Raw genomic sequence first — 20,256 nt, 5'->3', positions numbered from 1 at the left:
TTGATCCCCTGCTGATTTTGTACGTTTGCCCACTGACAAAGAAATGATCAGTCTATAATTTTAATGGTAGGTTTATTTGAACAGTGAGAGACAGAATAACAACAAAAAAATCCAGAAAAATGCATGTCAAAAATGTTATAAATTGATTTGCATTTTAATGAGGGAAATAAGTATTTGACCCCCTCTCAATCAGAAAGATTTCTGGCTCCCAGGTGTCTTTTATACAGGTAACGAGCTGAGATTAGGAGCACACTCTTAAAGGGAGTGCTCCTAATCTCATCTTTTTACCTGTATAAAAGACACCTGTCCACAGAAGCAATCAATCAATCAGATTCCAAACTCTCCACCATGGCCAAGACCAAAGAGCACTCCAAGGATGTCAGGGACAAGATTGTAGACCTACACAAGGCTGGAATGGGCTACAAGACCATCGCCAAGCAGCTTGGTGAGAAGGTGACAACAGTTGGTGCGATTATTCGAAATGGAAGAAACACAAAAGAACTGTCAATCTACCTCGGCCTGGGGCTCCATGCAAGATCTCACCTCGTGGAGTTGCAATGATCATGAGAACGGTGAGGAATCAGCCCAGAACTACACGGGAGGAACTTGTCAATGATCTCAAGGCAGCTGGGACCATAGTCACCAAGAAAACAATTGGTAACACATTACGCCGTGAAGGACTGAAATCCTGCAGCGCCCGCAAGGCCCCCCTGCTCAAGAAAGCACATATACAGGCCCATCTGAAGTTTGCCAATGCACATCTGAATGATTCAGAGGAGAACTGGGTGAAAGTGTTGTGGTCAGATGAGAGCAAAATCGAGCTCTTTGGCATCAACTCAACTCGCATGTTTGGAGGAGGAGGAATGCTGCCTATGACCCCAAGAACACCATCCCCACCGTCAAACATGGAGGTGGAAACATTATGCTTTGGGGGGGGGGTTTCTGCTAAGGGGACAGGACAACTTCACCGCATCAAAGGGATGATGGACGGGGCCATGTACCATCAAATCTTGGGTGAGAACCTCCTTCCCTCAGCCAGGGCATTGGAAATGGGTTGTGGATGGGTATTCCAGCATGACAATGACCCAAAACACACGGCCAAGGCAACAAAGGAGTGGCTCAAGAAGAAGCACATTAAGGTTCTGGAGTGGCCCAGCCAGTCTCCAGACCTTAATCCCACAGAAAATCTGTGGAGTGAGCTGAAGGTTCGAGTTGCCAAACGTCAGCCTCGAAACCTTAATGACTTGGAGAAGATCTGCAAAGAGGAGTGGGACAAAATCCCTCCTGAGATGTGTGCAAACCTGGTGGCCAACTACAAAAAACGTCTGTGATTGCCAACAAGGGTTTTGCCACCAAGTACTAAGTCATGTTTTGCAGAGGGGTCAAATACTTATTTCCCTCATTAAAATGCAAATCAATTTATAACATTTTTGACATGCGTTTTTGTGGATTTTGTTGTTGTTATTCTGTCTCTCACTGTTCAAATAAACCTACCATTAAAATTATAGACTGATCATGTCTTTGTCAGTGGGCAAACGTACAAAATCAGCAGGGGATCAAATACTTTTTTCCCTCAATGTATCTGTGACCAACAGATGCATATCTGTATTTTCCAGTCATGTGAAATCCATAGATTAGGGCCTAATGAATATGTTTAAATTGACTGATTTCCTTATATGAACTGTAACTCAGTAAAATCTTTGAAATTGTTGCGTGTTGCATTCATAGTTTTGTTCAGTGTCTATAAGTGATATGGGGAAACGTTTAGGGATTATAAAGAGATAAAACATGGACAAACAGTAAAGACCTTAGATTGATAGGCAGGAAGAAGAAAATACAGCCATGGGCGATGTTACCTCCATTCATTCATCCATCCATCCCCATCCACCCATCCATTCATCCATGCATCCATCCATCCATCCTCCCTTACTTGAAGTAATCACTGATCTGTGAAAGCTATACAGTGGACCCTTTGCTTGGGGCAGTGAGGACGCAATTTAACTTGACACATGGGATAAACTAAGCGGTACATTTGTCCTCTCACCAGTGATTAATGGTCATTGACAGATTAACCATTGCTTCAGATTCCTACCACACTGTTGAAGATTCAGACATGTAGTGTTACTGACTAAGGCCTTACGGAGTGGAATAGGCCCTACCTCCAGTAGAACATAGACAGAGACCACAGCACTTGAACTCAAGTGGATACAACACTTGGCTCAGCAGCAGTAGCCCTCAAGAGCACATATGAAAAAATTATGGAAAAACATATCACAGGAAGAAAATTCTTACCCCCTTCGGCATGTAATATACAGTGCGTTATAAATGTAATATGTTTATCTAGGATGCTGTCACGCCCTGACCTTAAGAGCCCTGTTTTCTCTAGTTGGTTTCGTCAGGGTGTGAATTCTAGATTTTCTATTTCTATGTTGGCCGTGTGTGGTGCCCAATCAGAGGCAGCTGTCTATCGTTGTCTCTGATTGGGGATCATACTTAGGCAGCCATTTTGCCTACCTTAGTTGTGGGATCTTGTTTCTGTTTCGGCTTGTGGTTTTGCAGCCTGTTGAACTTCACGTTCGTTTGTATTTTGTTGTTTGTTTTGTATTCAGTTAATAAAGGAATATGTACGCATACCATGCTGCACCTTGGTCCGATCCGTCTATCAACGAGCGTGACAGAAGATCCCACCACCAACGGACCAAGCAGCATGGCCAGGAGGAGCAGACATGCTGGACACAGGTGGGGAAAACATTCTGGACATGGGAGGAGATATTGGCCGGTAAGGGACCCTGGGCGAAGGAAGAAGCCCAGGCAAGAGAGGATCAACGGCGACATCATAGTTCAAGACCGCGAAGGAAGCCCGAGAGGTAGCCCCAATAAAACATTTTGGTGGGGGCACACGGGGTGGTTGGCGAAGCAGCAGGAGGCCCTGAAAGACCTGCAGCTCAGCACTCTGAGAGAGGAGACCACCACCTTACGGGGGCTGATAGCTAAGAGGGAGCAGGAGATCTCCCTTCAGAGGGAGGCGCTGCAGGAGGCCCACAGGGAGAAGGAGTCAGTGGATGCACTGAGAGAGGAGCTGGCCAGGCAACAGGAGGAGCTGAGAGAGGAGTTAACCCTCCAGCAGCAGAGAGCGCAGTCCTTAGAGCAGAGGCTGGCGGAGCCAGGTTTCAGAGTAGAGCCAACTCCCCACACTCGCGTTAAGGAGCATGGGACCGTTCAGGCACCCTGTTATGCTGTGATACGCACTGTGTCTCCAGTGCGCATTCACAGCCCGGTGCGCTTGGTGCCCGCGCCCCGCACTTGCCGGGCTAAAGTGAGCGTTCAGCCATGACGGGTTGTTCCTGATCCTCGCACCAGACCAGTGGTGCGTGTCTCCAGCCCGGTACGGCCCGTGCCTGCTCCTCGCACCAAACCAGTGGTGCGTGTCTCCAGCCCGGTACGGCCCGTGCCTGCTCCTCGCACCAGACCAGTGGTGCGTGTCTCCAGTCCGGTATGGCCCGTGCCTGCTCCTCGCACCAGACCAGTGGTGCGTGTCTCCAGTCCGGTACGGTCCGTGCCTGCTCCTCGCACCAAACCAGTGGTGCGTGTCTCCAGTCCGGTACGGCCCGTGCCTGCTCCTCGCACCAAACCAGTGGTGCGTGTCTCCAGTCCGGTACGGCCCGTGCCTGCTCCTCGCACCAGACCAGTGGTGCGTGTTTCCAGTCTGGGACGGCCCGTGCCTGCTCCTCGCACCAGACCACTGGTGCGTGTTTCCAGTCCGGTACGGCCCGTGCCTGCTCCTCGCACCAAACCAGTGGTGCGTGTCCCTAGTCCGGTATGGCCCGTTCCAGCGCCACGCACCCGACCTCCAGCGAGGGTCCTCTGCTCCACTCCAGTGCCAGAGCAGTCCGCTCCACCGGTGCCTAGTCCAGCTCCAGTCAGCTGGTCCAGTCCGGTGCCAGAGTAGTCCACTCCACCGGTGCCTAGTCCAGCTCCGGTCAGCTGTTTTGGTCCGGTGCCAGAGAAGTCCGCTCCACCGGTGTCAAGTCCAGCTCCGGTTATCTGCTCTTCCCCCATGCCAAAGCCATCCGCTCCACCGGGGTCCGAGCCGGAACCAGACGTCAACCCCTCTCCAGGGTCGGGGTCTCCCACACCAGGGTCCAGACAGGTCTTGGTGCATCGCGGGAGGACTGCCGAGCCGGAACCAGACGTCAACCCCTCTCCAGAGTCGGGGTCTCCCACACCAGGGTCCAGACAGGGCTTGGTGCATCGCGAGAGGACTGCCGGGCCGGAACCAGATGTCGGCCCCTCTCCGGGGTCGAGGGCTCCCACACCAGGGTCCAGACAGGGCTTGGTGCATCGCGGGAGGACTGCTGGGCCGGGACCAGATGTCAGCCCCTCTCCAGGGTCGAGGGCTCCCACACCAGGGTCCGGACAGGGCTTGGTGCATCGTGGGAGGACTGAGAGGGGAAGCATTGCGCTGGGGTCCAGACCAGACCGGGTGTGCAACGGGGAGGCAGGAAGGGAGAAGAGGTTTATACCGACGTCGCACCCGAAGCCGGAGCCACCACCGAGGCTAGATGCCCACCCGGACCCTCCCCTAATGAGTCAGGTTGTTGCGGCCGGAGTACGCACCTTTGGGTGGGGGGGGTACTAGTCACGCCCTGACCTTGAGAGCCCTGTTTTCTCTAGTTGGTTTGGTCACGGTGTGAATTCTAGATTTTCTATTTCTATGTTGCCGGGTGTGGTTCCCAATCAGAGGCAGCTGTCGACCGTTGTCTCTGATTGGGGATCATACTTAGGCAGCCATTTTGCCTACCTTAGTTGTGGGATCTTGTTTCTGTTTGTATTTTGTTGTTTGATTTGTATTCAGTTAATAAAGGAATATGTACGCATACCACGCTGCACCTTGGTCCGATTCGTCTATCAACGAGCGTGACAGATGCTTACAAGCTAAGGACTTGTCAGCTCAAAAAGTAAAGTAATACAGTGCATTCTGAAAGTATTCAGACCCCTTGACTTTTTCCACATTTTGTTACATTACAGTCTTATTCTAAAATGGATTAAATAAAACTATTTCCTTCATCAATCTACACACAATACCGCATAATGACAAAGCAAAAACAGGTTTTTATAAATTGTATAAATAAAAGAAAACTGAAATATGAAATTTACATAATTATTCAGACCCTTTACTTTATTAAAGCACCTTTAACAGTGATTACAGCCTCGAGTCTTCTTGGGTATGGTGCTACAAGCTTGGCACAGCTGTATTTGGGGAGTTTCTCCCATTCTTCTCTGCAGTTCCTCTCAAGCTCTGTCAGGTTGGATGGGGAGCGTCGCTGCACAGATATTTTCAGGTCTCTCCAGAGATGTTAGATCGGGTTCATGTCCGGGTTCTGGCTGGGCCACTCAGACATTCAGAGACTTGTCCCAAAGCCACACCTGCATTGTCTTGGCTGTGTGCTTAGGGTCGTTGTCCTGTTGGAAGGTGAACCTTCGCCCTAGTCTGAGGTCCTGAGCGCTCCGGAGCAGGTTTTCATCAAGGATCTCTCTGTACATTGCTCCGTTCATCTTTCCCTCAATCCTGACTAGTCTCCCAGTCCCTGCCGCTGAAAAACATCCCCACAGCATGACGCTGCTACCACCATGTGTCACCGTAGGGATGGTGCCAGGTTTCCTCTAGACGTGACGCTTGGCATTCAGGCCAAAGAGTTCAATCTTGGTTTCATCAGACCAGAGAATCTTGTTTCTCATGGTTTGAGAGTCCTTTAGGTGCCTTTTGGAAAACTCCAAGTGGGCTGTCATGTGCCTATTACTGAGGAGTGGCTTCCGTCTGGCCACTCTACCACAAAGGCCTGATTGGTGGAGTGCTGCAGAGATGGTTGTCCTTCTGGAAGGTTCTCCCATCTCCACAGAGGAAATATGGAGCTCTGTCAGAGTGACCATATGGTTCTTTTTCACCTCCCTGACCAAGGCCCTTCTCCCCCGATTGCTCAGTTTGGCTGGGCGGCCAGCTCTAGAAAGAGTCTTGGTGGTTCCAAACTTCTTCCATTTAAGAATGATGGAGGCCATTGTGTTCTTGGGGACCTTCAATGCTGCAGACATTTTTGGTACCCTTCCCCAGATCAGTGCCTCGACACAATCCAGTCTCGGAGCTCTACGGACAATTCCTTTGACCTCATGGCTTGGTTTTTGCTCTGACATGCACTGTCAACTGTCCAATTAATTGAATTTACCACAGGTGAATTCCAATCAAGTTGTAGAAACATCTAAAGGATGATCAATGGAAACAGGATGCACCTGAGCTCAATTTCGAGTCTCATAGCAAAGAGTCTGAATACTTATGTAAATAAGGTATTTCTGTTTTAAAGTTTCTATAAATTTGCAACAATTTCTAAAAACCTGTTTTTGCTTTGTCCTTATGGGGTATTGTGTTTAGCTTGATGAGGATTTTTATTTATTTAATCCATTTTAGAATAAGGCTGTAACGTAACAAAATGAATGTATCTGCCTTTACCCTAAAAACAGAAATTCTCTCAAATAAGCATGTTTCTTTGAGACTATAGCCAGGATGGAACTTCAACATACATCTTGTGAGATCATGCATACTTTGTCACATGCTGCATAGAGTCAACACAGTGCTGGAGATGAGACAAGAGGTGACACTATGTCCACAGTGACAACACTTGGAAACAGGATGCTGCTCAGTGCTCTGCTGCTCAGTGCTCTGGGTTCTTGTTGGTCGGCTGCCCGCCCAGCCTCAACCATTCTACAGGGGAAATTCCACTGAGCAAATGGCCAAGCCGATAAGAGCCCTGGGCCTGATAACCAGGCCAGCCGTAATTACCACCGACACCAGGCAGACAGCAACATTCCTGGCCAAAACCCAATCACTCTGTCAGAATGGAGAGGCCATGGCTGGCCATGGCTTGGTAGGGTAGCATGTTGGGTATCATGGCCACATAGGTACAGCTCCATTTAGCAAAGTCTTTGTCAATCCACAAACAAATCTTGCAAAAAGGCTCTGTGGCCTGTGCAAATCAAACCCTAATAATCTGTGAGGCACTAAGGGAGTGGGCCTGCCTTGGCTAGGACTTCTCCAGCTCTAGCATCTGAGTGACATGTGTGGATCTCTCTCTCTCTCTCTCTCTCTCTCTCTCTCTCTCTCTCTCTCTCTCTCTCTCTCTCTCTCTCTCTCTCTCTCTCTCTCTCTCTCTCTCTCTCTCTCTCTCTCTCTCTCTCTCTCTCTCTCTCTCTCTCTCTCTCTCTCTCTCTCTCTCTCTCTCTCTCTCTCTCTCTCTCACTCTCACTCTCTCTCTCTCTCTCATGCCCAAGTTGGACAGCCAAGGACTCTCTCTGGGTGTGTATGACTCATACTTTGTTAAACAAGAACATGGCAGTCTCCCCACCTCGTTGCTTGAAGGAAGAACAAGGCCATCTCAATCTCCAAACATGGTTGGAAGCTTTTCTCTTAAAACCTCTCTATGTGAATCCTGCAGTATAAAAAAGACAAGGAGGATTTATTTATTGCCAGGGGAGCGTTAGTGCACAGTGTGGGCCTTTCACAATCTATCAGGGTATTGTGTCATCTTCTCTGACATTAGGCTTGGGCGGTATACCGTTTACCGGGGTATTTTGAAATATCGACCGTATCATTTTCAATACCGTCAAAAAAAAGAAAATACCAGATCAAGCTTCTTGGTTACAGCAGAGACAATCCCGCACTAGATCAAGATCCCTGCTGCCTAAACGGGTCTACACAGAATATAACGGAGCCAACGGAGCATAGCGCAGTGTCTCCGTGTCGTTTTTCGTCACAAAAGGGGCGGCTCCTTGTAGTGCGCTCCGACATTCGACGTACTCCCGTGCCACATGAAAATTGTAAAGCGCCGTATCACCTCTCCCGTAGCCGTGGGGGCAGTGTTGTGTAGGCAATGAAGCTTGCTTGGTTCCTTGATCTGATCTATAGGCTATGTATCAAAGCAGCCTATTTTACATTGATAAGCAATCTCAGTGACTGTTCAAACAATAAACCAAACAACATTGTAGCCTTATTAGAATCCCTCCCAAATGTATTTTGTTGGGAAGTAATAACTAGTGATTCCAGGCTACTGGTAAAAACAGCTGCAAGATACTGTATGTGCTTTTTCTCCACGTCAAAAACATGATGACTTAGCTGATATGGGAGTGAATACACAAGCAGCATATCAAACTGAGATAATGTTTTAGGTTACACCCGCAGGTATAAGAATATTTACTGGGCATATTTTTTTCATTATAAATCTGATTATATCACATGGAGATGTGGGAAGCTAAAAAGGATCCTAGCTTGCTATGTTTTTAGCCAGGCTAAAGCCAGCTAGCCAGGCTGCCAGCTAGCTACTACCATAGATATTAAAACCAGTAGATAGTGATAGCGCTGACGTCATCCATGTATTCCTATGGAAAACTCCCGATGGCACATTAAGCCGGAAGTATTTGACTATGAAGCGTGCCATATTGCTGAACGGGGCTGAATGGTACCAAACAATCGCTAAGGATCAAGGTAAAAGTGGCCGTGAGGATCATGGTCGATGTAGTTTTTATCCTGCCTGAGAGAGTCAACCCAACGCTCCTGCAAGATGAAGTTGACGTCAATACCGGATACCACGTGAATACCAAGTGCAAAGAGTGTGCATGAGGGCCTCCTCATAGCCTGCCGGCCCTTGATTGGTCTGTGTCAGCACGTGGTCCTCTGTGACAACAAATGTAGTAGTGGATCACTATTTAATTAAATATCTCAATTTGTAGCACACTTTTAAATAATTCATTGTGGGGATGGAACTTGATCATAATAAACAAATATTAGAGGTCAAAACATCCATCCCCAAAAAATTTTTGGGCCATTCTTCTGATCGTAATTTAGGGCAGACCAGGGCTTTTGGCACTGTTAGGTTGCTACGCAGTAACAGACCAGCAGAGCTCGTGACAAAATGAAAATACAAAAATAAAATACTTTGCTATCGTCCCCTTGTGAATGGGAGTGGGACCGGCAAGGATATCATGTTACCAAAAGGTGTCCGCTACTCCAAAAATTCCACTCCACCCACGTGCACGCACGCACATAAACTCAGCAAAAAAAGAAACGTCCCTTTTTCAGGACCCTGTGTTTCAAAGATAATTCGTAAAAATCCAAATAACTTCACAGATCTTAATTGTAAAGGGTTTAAACACTGTTTCCCATGCTTATTCAATGAACCATAAACAATTAATGAACATGCACCTGTGGAACGGTCGTTAAGACACTAACAGCTTACAGACGGTAGGCAATTAAGGTCACAGTTATGAAAACTTAGGACACTAAAGAGGCCTTTCTACTGACTCTGAAAACACCAAAAGAAAGATGCCCAGGGTCCCTGCTCATCTGCGTGAATGTGCCTTAGGCATGCTGCAAGGAGGCATGAGGACTGCAGATGTGGCCAGGGCAATAAATTGCAATGTCCGTACTGTGAGAGTCCTAAGACAGCGCTACAGGGAGACAGGACGGACAGCTGATCATCCTCGCAGTGGCAGACCACGTGTAACAACACCTGCACAGGATTGGTACATCCGAACATCACACCTGCGGGACAGGTACAGGATGACAACAACTGCCCGAGTTACACCAGGAATGCACAATCCCTCCATCAGTGCTCAGACTGTCCGCAATAGGCTGAGAAAGGCTGGACTGAGGGCTTGTAGGCCTGTTGTAAGGCAGGTCCTCAACAGACATCACCGGCAACAACATCGCACATGGGCACAAACCCACCGTCGCTGGACCAGACAGGACTGGCAAAAAGTGCTCTTCACTGACGAGTCGCGGTTTTGTCTCACCAGGGGTGATGGTCGGATTCGCATTTATCGTCGAAGGAATGAGCGTTACACCGAGGCCTGTACTCTGGAGCGGGATCGATTTGGAGGTGGAGGGTCCGTCATGGTCTGGGGCGGTGTGTCACAGCATCATCGGACTGAGCTTGTTGTCATTGCAGGCAATCTCAACGCTGTGCGTTACAGGAAAGACATCCTCCTCCCTCATGTGGTACCCTTCCTGCAGGCTCATCCTGACATGACCCTCCAGCATGACAATGCCACCAGCCATACTGCTCGTTCTGTGCGTGATTTCCTGCAAGACAGGAATGTCAGTGTTCTGCCATGGCCAGCAAAGAGCCCGGATCTCAATCCCATTGAGCACGTCTGGGACCTGTTGGATCGGAGGGTGAGTGCTAGGGCCATTCCCCCCAGAAATGTCCGGGAACTTGCAGGTGCCTTGGTGGAAGAGTGGGGTAACATCTCACAGCAAGAACTGGCAAATCTGGTGCAGTCCATGAGGAGGAGATGCACTGCAGTACTTAATGCAGCTGGTGGCCACACCTGATACTGACTGTTACTTTTGATTTTGACCCCCCCTTTGTTCACGGACACATTATTCCATTTCTGTTAGTCACATGTCTGTGGAACTTGTTCAGTTTATGTCTCAGTTGGTGAATCTTGTTATGTTCATACAAATATTTACACATGTTATGTTTGCTAAAAATAAACGCAGTCTTTTTTTGCTGAGTTTAGATTAATGGAGTGGAGCTTGTAGTAACCTTAATTAATTTTTCCAGTGTGTGCACTGCCGGTAATACTGTATACACCGGTATGGTACAGGAACAGTATGAAGCTATGAAAAATACCACCCAACCCTATCTGACATCCTTTGATGTCTTCATCCAGGAAACTATCTTATTAAGCATTATAAAGGTTCATTACAAAGGCAATCAGTGTGTCCCTTCAGCTCTATTTCCTTCCACTTAGGCCCTTCACCGACAACATGGCTGCAAATAGACGTGCTTGATTTACAACTATGCACGAACAGTCCTGTACGTGCATAACAACTCCTAAACAAGTCACAGGGGGAGAATCTAACTTTTAGGAGACTTCCTTAGTTTAACAATCTTGCAATAACGCTATAACAACGCTATGTGAGAAATGCTGCAAAAATGCTGGAACAACGTTCGAATTCAGCAGCCAAGCTGTCCTCCCCTCAACCCCTATAGGACAGCCACAGTAAGAGAGGGACCAGGAGGGTTCCTTTCAACAACTATCTTCGGCCCAATCTCCCTGTGCAAATGAGCAAAGCTTTGGGGATTTCTGGCTTTGCATTCCATAATGCCGTAGAGACTGAACGCCTTACAAAGCCTGACTGCAGCAAATTCCACACAATGGAGCTTCTCTTTTCCCTCCCTCCCTCTCTCTCTCCCTCTCTCTCTCACTCACTCAGCCCAGGCCAATGTTGTAAGCCATCGATGTCACAAAATAAAGAAGATAAAGGGAGAAAATGAAGGAGGGATTGAGAGAAAAAAGGTCACCCCCTGACGCCTGCCCGACTACCAGGTCATTAAATCTACCCAGTAGGGCTCTAAGGACTGCACTTGGGAGGTTCGTAAATGTAAAGTCGCAAATCAAGACCATCTTATATAGATGGCAGGTTCCATGTGTTGTAGTATGCTGCACAGTTCAATTTCCACCCCACCCCCATTGAACCCACCCACCAGGAACCCCCAGCTTCACTCATCAACCTCTAACCACTCAGTCTGTCTTGTCACAGTCCATTCAGATCAACCAGCAGTGCTCTGATTCTGACTGCTCCTTTAAGCTATCAACTTTCTGCTGAAGATTAGGTGAAAAACCCAACTATTTATTGATTCTCCAAACTACAATGCAAAACCTTAGACGTGAAATGAATTCTGATAGCCTGTGAGAGTGAACCAAAGACTGAGCCTTCACATTTCACCCCTGCCTTTACTTTTAATGTCTAATACAGAACCGAGTTTCATGAGGGTTTGTTTGTAGTAATACCGTTAAAAACACCACATCCACCACAGGGTGTGAGAGTAAAAACACCAAGAAAGGAGCCCATTTGAATACTAAACATTACATAAAGGAGGCAAACTAGGCCATAACAAGCCACTTTATGAGATAGCACATTGACACGTTTACAACGGGCAGACTCCCCACTGCCATGGCGTTGCCCATGTGTTTATAATCAGGGTTCCCTTTCACAATGTTTAACACATTTATGCTGTGGGTGCCAGACCATGTGACAACACACGCAAGGCACACAGAAACAAACATACAGTGGGGAAAAAAAGTATTTAGTCAGCCACCAATTGTGCAAGTTCTCCCACTTAAAAAAATGAGAGAGGCCTGTAATTTTCATCATAGGTACACGTCAACTATGAGAGACAAAATGAGAAATAAAATTCCAGAAAATCACATAGTAGGATTTTTAATGAATTTATTTGCAAATTATGGTGGAAAATAAGTATTTGGTCAATAACAAAAGTTTCTCAATACTTTGTTATATACCCTTTGTTGGCATTGACACAGGTCAAACGTTTTCTGTAAGTCTTCACAAGGTTTTCACACACTGTTGCTGGTATTTTGGCCCATTCCTCCATGCAGATCTCCTCTAGAGCAGTGATGTTTTGGGGCTGTCGCTGGGCAACACGGACTTTCAACTCCCTCCAAAGATGTTCTATGGGGTTGAGATCTGGAGACTGGCTAGGCCACTCCAGGACCTTGAAATGCTTCTTACGAAGCCACTCCTTCGTTGCCCGGGCGGTGTGTTTGGGATCATTGTCATGCTGAAAGTCCCAGCCACGTTTCATCTTCAATGCCCTTGCTGATGGAAGGAGGTTTTCACTCCAAATCTCACGATACATGGCCCCATTCATTCTTTCCTTTACACGGATCAGTCGTCCTGGTCCCTTTGCAGAAAAAACAGCCCCAAAGCATGATGTTTCCACCCCCATGCTTCACAGTAGGTATGGTGCAACTCAGCATTCTTTGTCCTCCAAACACGACGAGTTGAGTTTTTACCTGAAAGTTCTATTTTGGTTTCATCTGACCATATGACATTCTCCCAATCCTCTTCTGGATCATCCAAATGCACTCTAGCAAACTTCAGACGGGCCTGGACATGTACTGGCTTAAGCAGGGGGACACGTCTTGCACTGCAGGATTTGAGTCCCTGGCGGCGTAGTGTGTTACTGATGGTAGGCTTTGTTACTTTGGTCCCAGCTCTCTGCAGGTCATTCACTAGGTCCCCCCGTGTGGTTCTGGGATTTTTGCTCACCATTCTTGTGATCATTTTGACCCCACGGGGTGAGAACTTGCGTGGAGCCCCAGATCGAGGGAGATTATCAGTGGTCTTGTATGTCTTTCATTTCCTAATAATTGCTCCCACAGTTGATTTCTTCAAACCAAGCTGCTTACCTATTGCAGATTCAGTCTTCCCAGCCTGGTGCAGGTCTACAATTTTGTTTCTGGTGTCCTTTGACAGCTCTTTGGTGTTGGCCATAGTGGAGTTTGGAGTGTGACTGTTTGAGGTTGTGGACAGGTGTCTTTTATACTGATAACAAGTTCAAACAGGTGCCATTAATACAGGTAACGAGTGGAGGACAGAGGAGCCTCTTAAAGAAGAAGTTACAGGTCTGTGAGAGCCAGAAATCTTGCTTGTTTGTAGGTGACCAAATACTTATTTTCCACCATCATTTGCAAATAAATTCATAAAAATCCTACAATGTGATTTTCTGGATTTTTTTTTCTCAATTTGTCTGTCATAGTTGACGTGTACCTATGATGAAAATTACAGGCCTCTCTCATCTTTTTAAGTGGGAGAACTTGCACAATTGGTCGCTGACTAAATACTTTTTTTCCCCACTGTACATACATAAATAACAAGAGGCCATTCGTATGGTTTCAGACAAGACATGAACTATGAAAGAACCAAAAAGGAAACAGTCTGTAACAATCCTGTATGCACTGCAGTATGTCACAAACATTCTCCACAAAGCCGTCGTTTTGCACAATGTTCCCTCAAAATGTTTTTGTCACTGAGCAAATTTCAGGTCTGCTGAGCGCAAACTTGAATGTTGTGAAAATTCTGGCACACGTTTACTGTGAACACTGAGGCTGTACCCACTTCAAGTTAGTTTTAACATTGGTCAAGGCTACTGTGGCTATTTGATTATAATGTAGGCCAACCAGAGTGGCCTACCATCAGAAACAATGGAGAAAATGCATCCCATAACATTTTAACATGGAAATAGCTGTTTTATCGTTCAGCCTACAGTAGCAGCCAATGTGTGGTGATTCAATGTAGGCCTACATTCCATGAGACTTTTGAAAAAAACATGCAGGGCTTGACATTAACCTGTTTATCCACTTGTCCTTTAGACAAGGAGGTGAATGAAAATGTTGTTGTGTTGTTTGATGCAAGAATCCACTTTACAAAATAAAATGCATCATTATTCCCATACCATTATTACAGAGAATCAGACAAATTATGTTACCCTCTGTCTATTGGCTAATTAGCTTATTCAAGTCTGTCTCAACATACAACACTGCCCCTTGAAGACAAAAAAAAAAGCTATTTACCTGACTTGAGAAATGCACACATTTTGTGCTCTTGTAGGAAGCAATCACTCCCCCATTGCTGACTACAAATGATCTATAACGGGGCTAATAACTCACTAACTAGCAAAGGATATGAACAAATGTACAAATGTAGCTCTTCTCGCTTTGATCTCAAAACAAGGCATCTACTCACGCCCGCTCATGCTGTAAAAACAGTCCAGTTCAAAGTGAATGGCAATGGTCTATTTGCATATAGGCCTACTACAGCTCTGATTGGTTATGGCGCACCGGTCTGTGTAGAGTACGGGCCTGAGTTGCGCCTGTCAATGCAATAGAATCCTACTCCGATGCGTTCTGCCTACAACAAAATCTATTGCATAGTTAGTTTTGCATACTAAGTCAAGCATAGTTTGTTTTGTTTCGGTATGTTGCATTGAAAGTGGTTAATATTGCGTTGATTTGATCACAATTCTCACAGTAGAGCGAAACGTTGATAGTGTTAACTAACGGGGAAAACTCTAGAAAGTTGAGTGTAGTTCAATCTCGTGATTCTCTGCTTGGGCTGATATTTCTTCTGCCTGGCAGTCCCGGGGGAGCTGCGCACCTGCGAGCAGCTTAGACGGAACATTGGTCTTGTGTCTTTGTAACTAACCGGTGCCCCCGCACATTGACTCGGTACTGGTACCCCTGTATATAGCCTCGCTATTGTTATTTTACTGCTGCTCTTTAATTATTTGTTACTTTTTTTTTTTTTTTTTAGTAATTTTTTTGGTATTCTTTCTTAAAACTGCATTGTTGGTTAAGGGCTTGTAAGTAAGCATTTCACTGTAAGGTCTACACCTGTTGTATTCGGCGCATGTGACAAATAACATTTGATTTGATTTGATGTGTAGCTTCAAATGTGTCTTTAAACAGCATTAGCAAGCAGAAGAGTTAGCATCAACAGCTGTGGGCCTGTACGAGAGGATTCATGAGAGCGGTTGGCAAAATAGAGCTGACAATATGAAAGTAATAATTTCTCTATCTTAGTAAATCCCAGAGCAGGAGTACAGCAGTGTCGTTACAGAGAGGAAGGGCAGTAATTTACTATTAAACCTCAAACAGAGAGTCCTCCGAAACAACAGCTGAAAAACAAATGTGGACCATCAAAGATGGGAGGGGAAAAAAGACGTCCACGTTAATCTGAAAGAAAATCACTGAAAGTAAAATAAACTAAAAACGGTAGCACCGAGCACAGTCCTGGGTGTACTTTGGGGAAAATACCTTATTCCCCTTTTCCTAAGGGAAGAGACACATTTAGAGTTTTAAGATACTTATCTCACACTGACTTTTTGAGCTTCTGAGTTCTTTTGAGATTGTCATTAGTAGAGAAGCATGCATTACACACACACTGGGTAGGCTGACTAGGCTCAGAGCATTTAGACACAGACGCCACATTAGAACTGGGGTCAGTCGGAGCTCCAGACCCAGCTCCAGCTAAGCCTCTTAGGGGAGACACAGGCATCTTGAACAAAGCTGCCTGCCCTGCACTAACCAACCAAAATGTCCAAATCCATCACAGGAGAGAGCTAGGAAGGGCTTATATAGGGACTAGGGAGAGAGAAAGAGAGGGGGATAGAAAGAGAGGGGGCGAACGAGAGGGAGAAAGTAAGAGAGACAGAAGGGGATACTGTGGATGAAGAGAGAAAAAGAGAGGTGGCGAGAAAAAACATGGGCAAACGTGGTAGATTGAGAGACAGAGAAAGGAGAAAGAGAGGTTGAGGAGATGCTTTCAAACAATAACAAAATACCTTCCCACATCTCTGAGGAACCTAGTAGTAGAACATCTGACTGCAGTGCTCTATGCTGATGAGGAGGAATTTCCACGTCAGAGATGGCACACTGCCAGGTCAGGACGAGGAATGCAAAGCCCAGACCTTCAGGGCCTAGCCAGCCAGCAGCATGTCCCTCTACATACAATACTCCCTGTCTCTAACACCTTTCCTTACCAACCCAGTCACCTCTGCCCCCCCAGCCCTCACAGCCAGCCATCAGCTGACCCCAAGGTCGGAGGGGCCAGTGTTTTGGTCCTGGGACTGTGGCTGAAATGAGTGAAGCTATGAGAAATTGATTCAATCAAAATGTTATATTTCTAGCCTTCATAAGGGTCAATAAAGCCACCATAAAGTATAAGGCACAGGACTGATGTCATAACTTTGTTCTAACCACACACAAACATACACACTCACTTTTCTCCTTCAAAGGAGCTGCTTTTAATCCAGCCTGACTACTGTCTAATGAGCTTAATGTGATCTGCTATTTATTTATTTTTATTTCACCTTTATTTAACCAGGTAAGCCAGTTGAGAACAAGTTCTCATTTACAACTGCGACCTGGCCAAGATAAAGCAAAGCAGTGCGATAAAAACAACACAGAGTTACATATGGGGTAAAAAAACATAAAGTCAAAAAATACAACAGAAAATATATACACAGTGTGTGCAAATGTAGCAAGTTATGGAGGTAAGGCAATAAATAGGCTATAGTGCAAAATAATTACAATTAGTATTAACACTGGAATGCTAGATGTGCAAGAGATTATGTGCAAATAGAGATACTGGGGTGCAAAAGAGCAAAATAAATAACAATATAGGGATGAGGTAGATGGGTGGGCTAATTTCAGATGGGCTGTGTACAGGTGCAGTGATCGGTAAGGTGCTCTGACAACTGATGCTTAAAGTTAGTGAGGGAGATAAGAGTCTCCAGCTTCAGAGATTTTTGCAATTCGTTCCAGTCATTGGCAGCAGAGAACTGGAAGGAATGGCGGCCAAAGGAGGTGTTGGCTTTGAGGATGACCAGATATACCTGCTGGAGCGCAGACTGCGGGTGGGTGCTGCTATGGGGACCAATGAACTAAGATAAGGCGGGGATTTGCCTAGCAGTGATTTATAGATGGCCTGGAGCCAGTGGGTTTGACGACGAACATGTAGTGAGGACCAGCCAACAAGAGCGTACAGGTCACAGTGGTGGGTAGTGTATGGGGCTTTGGAGACAAAACGGATGGCACTGGGATAGACTACATCCAATTTGCTGAGTAGAGTGTTGGAGGCTATTTTGTAAATGACATCGCCGAAGTCAAGGATCGGTAGGATAGTCAGTTAGTCAGTTATGCAGACAGACTTCATATTCAGGGTGACAAATACTCCCCACAATCAAGCTTTCCTTCAAAAGAGTACTCTAGTTCTGTTGAAAGGTGCCTTGCTGCCCTGAAGGCCAGCGTTGTGTGCACAATTTACAGTGGAATAATGGAAAGGCAGGGAGAGTCTCATAGGCTAGCTGAGCTGCATTTATGTTCCGACAAGAGTGAGCACATGCAGGCAGGGCAAGGCGACAGGCGGCTGCTTAGTTCAAACCCCACCGAGCATGAAAAACTTGGCAAACTGACACATGATTTGCCCTCCTCAGCCCTCCTTTGAACAACACTCAACACTGACAGATTCAGAGGCATCCAAAGGAGGGAAGAAGAAGAAGAAGAAGAAGAAGAAGAAGAAGAAGAAGAAGAAGAAGAAGAAGAAGAAGAAGAAGAAGAAGAAGAAGAAGAAGAAGAAGAAGAAGAAGAAGAAGAAGAAGAAGAAGAAGAAGAAGAAGAAGAAGAAGAAGAAGAAGAAGGGGCTCAGCAGACCAAACAATAGAAAAGTTCCCATGGCAGAGGAGACGTTGATGTGTCCTGGGTATATTGCAGAGTTGGCAGGGAGGGCAGGGCTCTGTGGCTGCAGGACTGGCCCATTGAGTCCCAATGAAGCAGACCTGGAAGCTTTCATACATATATTAAGGAGGCTAATTTTGTGCACGCTGTGCCAGTCGTTGAGACTGGCTGAGTTTCTCCTTTGTGCCCCGCTGCTTGCCTGAAGGTCTTTATTTGCACAGATGCATGCGGGTTTCGGAAACACGTCAAAATCATATGGGTCAATTAAAAACAAGAGTGCACATATTCCAGAGATTGGACTGTTTTGGAGCTTCAGAGCTGTGTGTGTGTGCTCTGTCTGGCTGTTCGCTGGCTCTTTCAGTCTTTGGCTGCCTCCAACAAAAAAGCATCCTGTTTGCCCAGTGGAGTACTCGGGACCTTTCAAATTAGTGCAGAAGTGCCACTACTTCTGAAGGCACCAGGGTCACAAACTGTGCTTCCCTTCATCTGAGACACATATTCAAAACCACAGTTTGACCCTCTAACACAGACCCATGCCTGCCTACTGACCCTTTACTCTGGTTCTCCAAGAAGCCAATGACATATCCATGACAATACTACCTTGCAATATGTTGAATAGATAATAAATAAACTAAGCCATATTGGCCAAGGGCCATCCACTTGCAGTCCAACAGGCTTAGGTAATTCATAACAATTCACCATCATACCCTGAGTGCTTGGAGGAAAGGTCAGCCCATGGTGCAGATTCTCACAAAACTGACACGATCCAACAACCCACTGGGCACAGACATCATTTCAACGTCTAGTTTTCTATTTGGTTGAGTTGTCAACTAAAGTGATTTAACCAAACATGTCACCCTGTCTTTGGATATAGGTTCAAAGTTTTCCGCGTTGATTCAACTTCATCACATTACATTTTTTGATTGAAATGACATGGAAACAACGTTAATTCAACCAGTTTTTGCCCAGTGGGAACTGCTCTGTGGCTGATTTCAATAGCTGTCTAACCCTCCAAAAAAACGATCAGTAGGCCTAGCTCAGTCACTGGCAGACGTCAAAGGTGTGTTGGAACTTTACAAAGGCACGTCCCTTCCATAGGCTATGCAACCGACAATGCTCTTATGTCCAACGAAGCCTTTGACCTCGTTTCCGTAACGTTGGTAGCCTATAGGCTGAAAAAAGTTGTTGTTTTTCTTTAGTGAGTCAACTGAATAAACCAATGAAAGACTGATAACGAACAAATCATATATATATAAGATAAGCTTATTAAACTAAATCAATGTGATGAGGAACTTTAAAACTATCAAAACTCCCAGACTCCATCATTGCAACTTTGAATAGGCAACCAGAATGGTGGTCTGGTCCCGAAGAGGATAGCTCTTCTTATCTTGCTTTATCAACTGTGGTTTCGATACGGAAAGATTAGATAACTTCTAACTGTTTAAATGATTATACACCAGCATAAGAGATCGTATGACCATCTCAAAGCGCTTGGGTTGCTGTGACTCCTCCAGAAATCAGTGCATTCATTCCGTTCCCTCCATAGCCTATTAACTTTTCCCGTTAGATACAATGTAATGTTACTTACAGGATGGTTGTCGACGGAGCAACAGCAGGTACGGCTTCCAGGTTTAAATGCATACATCTCACGGTAGTGCGAAAACATAAACACCGGCTTGGACAAGAATATACAGGCTGCGGGCCACTGGCGACCAAAATCAGTGCTACCGCGACTAGAAAAGGGGATAAGAGTTTGCCCGTCCACAGCGCCATTGCTAGGGAGTTAGCAGCGCAGAGAACAACACACCGCCAGAAACCCCTCTTGCCGAAACTAACATCGGCTGAGTTATAGTTAAGCTAGGGAACTCAGCTGACTGAGACCCGCTCCCTCCCTACAAGCTAAGAGAGAGAGAGAGAGAGAGAGAGAGAGAGAGAGAGAGAGAGAGAGAGAGAGAGAGAGAGAGGTAGTGCAGTGTTACAAATTATGTTGGGACAGGGGAGCAAGCCAATCAAGAAACCACTTCAAAGTTGAACTAATGGAAAGCCTAGTTAATAAAATGATACTTTGTAGCCTGCATCTGTATAGAGATGTCCGATTTAAAAAATGTATAAACTATGTAGCATAATAAACCAGTGGTACATACAGAAATGAAATACTAATTTAGC

At 46.0% G+C, this 20,256-nt stretch overlaps 1 protein-coding gene across 2 annotated transcripts in view; it reads right to left on the bottom strand.

Moving 5' to 3' along the window:
• The window catches only part of LOC121545046 (peroxidasin), a 99,303-nt gene extending 79,313 nt beyond the window's left edge, over positions 1 to 19,990 (bottom strand). For both annotated transcript variants that reach the window (XM_041855403.2, XM_045209163.1), the window contains exon 1: positions 19,679 to 19,990. In XM_041855403.2, the coding sequence (XP_041711337.2) occupies positions 19,679 to 19,863 (185 nt within the window). In that variant the 5' untranslated portion in view covers positions 19,864 to 19,990. The remainder of the gene's footprint in view (positions 1 to 19,678) is intronic.
• Between the last annotated feature and the right edge of the window lie 266 nt (positions 19,991 to 20,256).

Source organism: Coregonus clupeaformis, chromosome 29 (assembly GCF_020615455.1).
Source record: "Coregonus clupeaformis isolate EN_2021a chromosome 29, ASM2061545v1, whole genome shotgun sequence".
Taxonomy (NCBI): Eukaryota; Metazoa; Chordata; class Actinopteri; order Salmoniformes; family Salmonidae; genus Coregonus; species Coregonus clupeaformis.
This window is presented reverse-complemented; position numbering and strand designations above follow the sequence as displayed.